The sequence below is a fragment of the Manis pentadactyla genome, chromosome 13 (genome assembly GCF_030020395.1).
Source record: "Manis pentadactyla isolate mManPen7 chromosome 13, mManPen7.hap1, whole genome shotgun sequence".
In the NCBI taxonomy this organism is placed as follows: Eukaryota; Metazoa; Chordata; class Mammalia; order Pholidota; family Manidae; genus Manis; species Manis pentadactyla.
In genome coordinates this window covers 9,003,580-9,009,001 of record NC_080031.1, presented here as the reverse complement: position 1 = coordinate 9,009,001, position 5,422 = coordinate 9,003,580, and the positions used below count along the sequence as shown (strand labels likewise).

Genomic DNA, 5,422 nt, shown 5'->3' with positions numbered 1-5,422 from the left:
TAGTGATTGGAATTGTGATGACGACTAGATTTCACCAAATTAGAGCTTAAAAATGGGGAGATGGAAGAGAAGTGGCTTCTTTTAATTTCCCTGAGTTTAACAATAATTAGAGCAATTTTCGGAGATGCGAGCCGAAATTACCCCTGCTGTGCTGTAGATGATCACTTTAATTTTAGCAAATTGACTCCAGGGAAATAAATTTAACAGATTAGAAAAAGACAAACAACAACAACAACAAAAATAAGATTGGGAGGGAGAAAAATGAAAAGAAAGATTGGGAAAGGGAACAGGAGACCAAAAAGCCTAGTATGATTATTTGAGGGAGTAGCTAGGATTGAAAGGGGTAGTACAGCAAAAATAAAAGCTGTGTGTGTGGATGAAGAGGAACCAATGGAAATTGGAGAGGTGGTGAAGGCTGGCGTTAAGAGGTAGCGCTGAACATGCACATACACAGACCAAATCACTTGACTTATGTAGATTAGTTTTCCTCATACCACATTCTATAACTGACATTAAGAATGTTATGATCATCATCATTTTACTCATTTAAATCAACAGTCCAGTCATCCCTTAGCCATAAGCTTAAATTGCGTTTGGCCGATATGGACCCTCTTACTCCTCTCTTCTCTCCGCCTTTGCTGTCATTGCTCTGAAGTTCTAAAACCCCAAGCCCCAAGGCCGAAGTAAATGCCTTATCCCTATTGCTCTGGGGCTTTTAAAAAGCCTTTTTCTCTCTAAAGAGGAGTTTGTCGATGGCAGGGACCTTTTTAAAAAAATCTTTCTTTAAAAAGCTACTGGGAGCGAAGCAGCTGCTGCAGTGGAGGGGCAGAAATTGAGGTCGAGAAACCTGGTTGGAAGCAAGAACCTGAGTCGGCTCCGCTCTCCCCGGACCTGGCCCGTCCTGTTCAGCACAGCGGACAGCTCCACGCCCCGCCCCGAGCCCTCCGCGCCCTCCCCTCCGCTGCTGGCAGCCTTGTCATTGGCTCTCCCGACTCCCCTCTCCAAGCAGCCAATACTCCTACCCGTACACCCATCCTGATCCAGGAGCTTGTCTTGTCGCCTCTCCAGCGCCCGGGGTAGCCCAGGCCGGGGGAAGAGTCGCGGGGATCCGAGCCTCCGAGGGTGGTTGTCAGCTCCAGACCAAGCTTGCTGAGACACTGCCTGCTTCCTACACCGCGTCCCCGGCCCTCGTCCTGTGGAAGGAGCAGGGCTCATGATGAATCTCAACTTCACCTCTCCTCTGCACCCGGCGTCTTCTCAGAGGCCCACGTCCTTCTTCATCGAGGACATCCTGCTGCACAAGCCCAAGCCGCTAAGGGAAGTGGCCCCCGACCACTTCGCCAGCACTCTGGCCTCCCGGGTGCCTCTGCTAGACTATGGCTACCCCCTCATGCCCACACCCACCCTCCTGGCACCTCACCCCCATCATCCTCTGCATAAGGGAGACCACCACCACCCTTATTTCCTCACCACTTCGGGTAAGTAACAGGGGCCTCAAGATATGGGAAGTGAGAGAGCAGGTCTTTCAGTGCAGCCCCTAGGCCTGTGGTGGAGACTAGGAAAAGCCAGAGCTGGCTTGGCGACCTCTTTCCCTGAGTGACAGTGGAGGGTTGGGGATGTGGCTGAGAACACATGGAGCTCCCTTGAGGCATGTTGACCCATGGGAGTACTGCTGGTCCCTCCGCCCTGTATAATGAAAGAAATGTGCCTGCCAAGAGATGGCGAGGGGTTTTGAGGATGTTCTTGGTGGGCAGCGCTCAGTGTCCTTTCTCTTGGTCTTCCTGGCTCTTAATCCTGATTCCCCGCCTCTTCCTGCTCTGAGGGGGATCCCTGACCACTCCACAGCCTGGAACAATTCAACTTTACACCTCTGAAGCTCTCTCCTCCTAGGCTCTGAGCCTTCACAGGAACTGCAGGTGCTTAGAAGTGAGCGAGGGCTTGGGATATCCTAAGGACTGAGGTTTGGGCTGGCCCGAATAAGGGAGAAAAAGTAAGACAAAAAGGAGGGACGCAGCTCCTTCGACCCTCTTCACTTCCAACGTCCAGCGTTTAACTCACAGTCGTGGGCTCGGCAGCTCTGCCCTGCCCGTGTTGCTGGCATCGCTGGAGCCTAGCACCGAAGTATTTTCATTACCCAGGCATGCAAGGTGCAGGGACCTGCAAAATCTGGCTGGGGCAGGGAGATGTGGGAAAATACGGATTTTCCTTCTGCTTCTCTCTGCAAGGCCACATTCACGCTTTCTTCTCTGTCATTTTCATTCCAGCCAGAATAGAGTAATTTAATTCGTTGAGTCCAGATGCAGAGACCAGCAAGAAAAACAGCCTTGGGTTGGGACTGGGGTTGTGGAAAGATAGGAGACAGTTTGTGAAAAGTGGGTGCTGGAATCCACGACAAAAACTAAAAATATTTGTGAAGTGGGTAAAACACAGACTCTGGGGTACTAAGTTTAAAAGGGCAAATTTTAAAGCCTACATCCAAGGCCGCATCTGGGCCTTAGCTTCACCACGGGCCAGCGACGACTCTTCGGGCGGCACCCATGTTCCTCCCAAATAGCTGTGGCCAAAGCCCGGGGTTCCGGAACTGCTCGTTTTCTATTATTTGTTTTCCGGCTGCTGTTGGCTAATAGCGATGTCTGCGGCAGTTGACTGTTGCATCTCCGACGCAGTAAAGGCAGCGAGGGTCTAAAGTCTTCCCAGACCTGGCCAGGGAAAAGCTCTTCCTTCAATCCTTCTGCTTGGGGTTGGGAGGAAAGAATGGGAAAAAGAATGAGCACCAGGTTAGAGAACGGGGTCCCAGCGCGCCTCCGAAACTGATAGGGAAACGTGCGAGGCGGGAGCTGCCCCCCTTCATTCCCGCTCCGCAGCCTCTCTGGACAAGAGAGTTTCGATTTCTTTGGCTGCAGGCGGGAGAATGGGGGCGGCTCCGGAGAGAGGTGGTTTTTCGTGAGCTTGGAAGGCAAGACCACATTCGTACTTTTAGCCCCAGAACGACACTGAGCGTCGTCTGGGGTCTGGAAGGATGTCGGGGAGAAGGGGTGGGATGGGGAGGCTGACAGCTCCTGGACCATCCGAAGTTGCAAGAAAACTTCGGGAGGCGCAACCAGAGGACGGAGCGCTGGCAGACGCTACCCAAGTCGCTCCAAGACATTTTTTAAGGCCTCAGATCTGTTTTATAATTTTCTTTTCTCCTTTTTGTTTTTCCTTACTGTTTATTGTTCTGTTTCCAGATGGCCTTTCTGATAAAGATCTCCAAGCGCTATTCTTGCGATTTTTCTTATTTTTTCTGCCCTCGATTCCTGGGAGAAGGGCTCGAGAAGCTTTGGCGCGAGGAGTGGAGTGGTGGAGGCAAGAGGCGGAGGAGGCCTAGGGGTGGGACGGGGTGCAGGTTGCCCCAGTGGCGGGGCTCTGCCCACCTGGCTGCCTGTCTCTCTGCAGGGGTGCCGGTCCCGGCGCTGTTCCCGCACCCCCAGCACACCGAGCTGTCCGGGAAGCACTGCCGCCGCCGCAAAGCTCGCACGGTTTTCTCTGACTCGCAGCTCTCCGGCCTGGAGAAGAGATTCGAGATCCAGCGCTACCTGTCCACGCCAGAGCGGGTGGAGCTGGCCACGGCCCTCAGCCTGTCCGAGACGCAGGTGGGCCCGGGAGGGAGCTTCGATCCCTGCTCTGCCCTCGTCTCCTCTCCTCTCCTAATACCTTCTGGACCTATTGCGGAATTCTTAGGAGGGAATGACCCCGCTTCCTGTTATTCTAGGCTTCTCCAAAGACCCTCCAACCACACGTCAGATTTAGCGAAGCAAAAAGCACTCGAGAGGGCTATGGACATGGAGGAAAAAGTCCGCGGGTGATTTCTGAGGATCACTCCTGATTTGAGAACTATCATTTCTGAGCCTCCCCCCACACCTCTCTGATCAGGGCAAAAACCCTGGTCCGACATAAAATCATAAGAGATTAGTCAGGTTCTTGTCAGGAAAGAAGACTGCACAAGGAGTTTCCTTTCTTATTTTAACCTTTCACAGCTAGCCGCCAGTCGGCATCTCCCCTCGCCGTCACTATAATTTAAGCCACTTCTGTATCGCCCTGTCCTGAGCAGAAGGACCGTTTGCATCTTCCTCCAGATGCTATTCACCTGCAACCTCAAAACTTCTCCACTCTTACCTTCTTATATTCTCTGCACCTGGGTACCCAGCTTGCTGGGAAATCATTAGCCCTGCCAGGCCCCAGTGATCTTCTCTCTGATGAGAGCTGGCAAGTTTGACTCATTTTCCCCTCCACGAGTCTTGCTGGACCAGGTATTCAGATACTGCAATCAGAGGGAAGTAAGTTGAACTTACAGACCTTCCTCCACGCAGCACTTACTATTAGTGATTCTAGTTAATAAGTATCAGTGTTTACTAACCACATCATTCTGATTCTAATAGTTATTTTGGGACAATCACTTCTGGGAGCCTTAGGATGTTTGATTCTGCTTCAACCAAACACGGTAACTTGCGCGTAGTAAAGGTGTGCTTTAAGCAAAGGATGAGAATGTCACAGCTCTTGGATAATTCGTTAATGGGTTGCGATCCGTTTTCCTAAACCCCAGCAATAGCTCAGCCCTTAGCTCAGTACCGGTGAGTCTGAAGGAATGACGTAGTTTTTTTTTTTTCTTCTTCCCGGAACCAGGTGAAAACGTGGTTCCAGAACCGGCGGATGAAGCATAAAAAGCAGCTGAGGAAAAGCCAAGACGAGCCTAAGGCGCCGGACGGGCCCGAGAGCGCGGAGGGCAGCCCCCGCGGTGCCGAGGCCGCAGCGGCAGAGACGCGGCTGGGCCTGGCCGCCGGCACTTTCGTGCTGACCGAGCCCGAGGACGAGGTGGACATCGGGGACGAGGGGGAGCTGGGCTCGGGGCCGCACGTGCTCTGAGCCTCGCAGCCTGGGAGGCGGGGAGGCCCCGCGGGGCGGGGCGCGGCCCGGTCCCGGGGCGGACCCCGGGGATGAGCTCCTGGAAGGCGGACCACGCGCACCTGCGGAGCCTCCGTCCCGCGCCCCGCCTCCCGCCCTCCTCCCCCTCTGCCCGCCGAGCCGCGCGGTGGGTGGGCTCCTTCCCGGGCGCAGCCTCTTCAGCGGCGCGAGGAGGAACGTGGGCTCCGGGCTGAGTCGGTGGGACACGTGTTCCTCGCGGCGGGCGCGGAGCCCCTCGGCCCTCAGCTCCCAGCCACCCGCCCCAGCTCCGTGGTGCGGACTGCGCGGCCTCTCCTCCCGGACTCTGCCTGTCCTCGGCCAGACCGATGGGCTGCAGGTAAGGGACCGGGTTTCGGGGCCTTCGGCCCGGCGGGAATTCACGCAGAGCCCCGCTGACCCCCGACACGTCCAGGCCGGGACAGGCTCGCGCGCTGCTCACCACGAACCTCCCGCTCGGGTCGCCCCTCCCGCACGTGGAATT

At 54.8% G+C, this 5,422-nt stretch overlaps 1 protein-coding gene across 1 annotated transcript; it reads left to right on the top strand.

Annotated features, from left to right (window-relative positions):
• The first annotated feature begins 1,093 nt into the window (after positions 1 to 1,093).
• Positions 1,094 to 4,902, top strand: BSX (brain specific homeobox). The gene is made up of 3 exons (XM_036887647.2): positions 1,094 to 1,478; positions 3,436 to 3,632; positions 4,663 to 4,902. The coding sequence occupies exons 1-3, from the start codon at positions 1,214 to 1,216 to the stop codon at positions 4,900 to 4,902; spliced, it is 702 nt and encodes a 233-aa protein (XP_036743542.1). The 5' UTR covers positions 1,094 to 1,213.
• Positions 4,903 to 5,422: the final 520 nt, after the last annotated feature.

Excerpts from the sequence above, each read along its gene's own strand:
- BSX (XM_036887647.2), top strand. The coding sequence starts at position 1,214 with ATGATGAATCTCAACTTCACCTCTCCTCTGCACCCGGCGTCTTCTCAG. Across the intron at positions 1,479-3,435 it reads TTATTTCCTCACCACTTCGG|GGGTGCCGGTCCCGGCGCTG; the intron begins GTAAGTAACAGG and ends GTCTCTCTGCAG. Across the intron at positions 3,633-4,662 it reads TCAGCCTGTCCGAGACGCAG|GTGAAAACGTGGTTCCAGAA; the intron begins GTGGGCCCGGGA and ends TCCCGGAACCAG.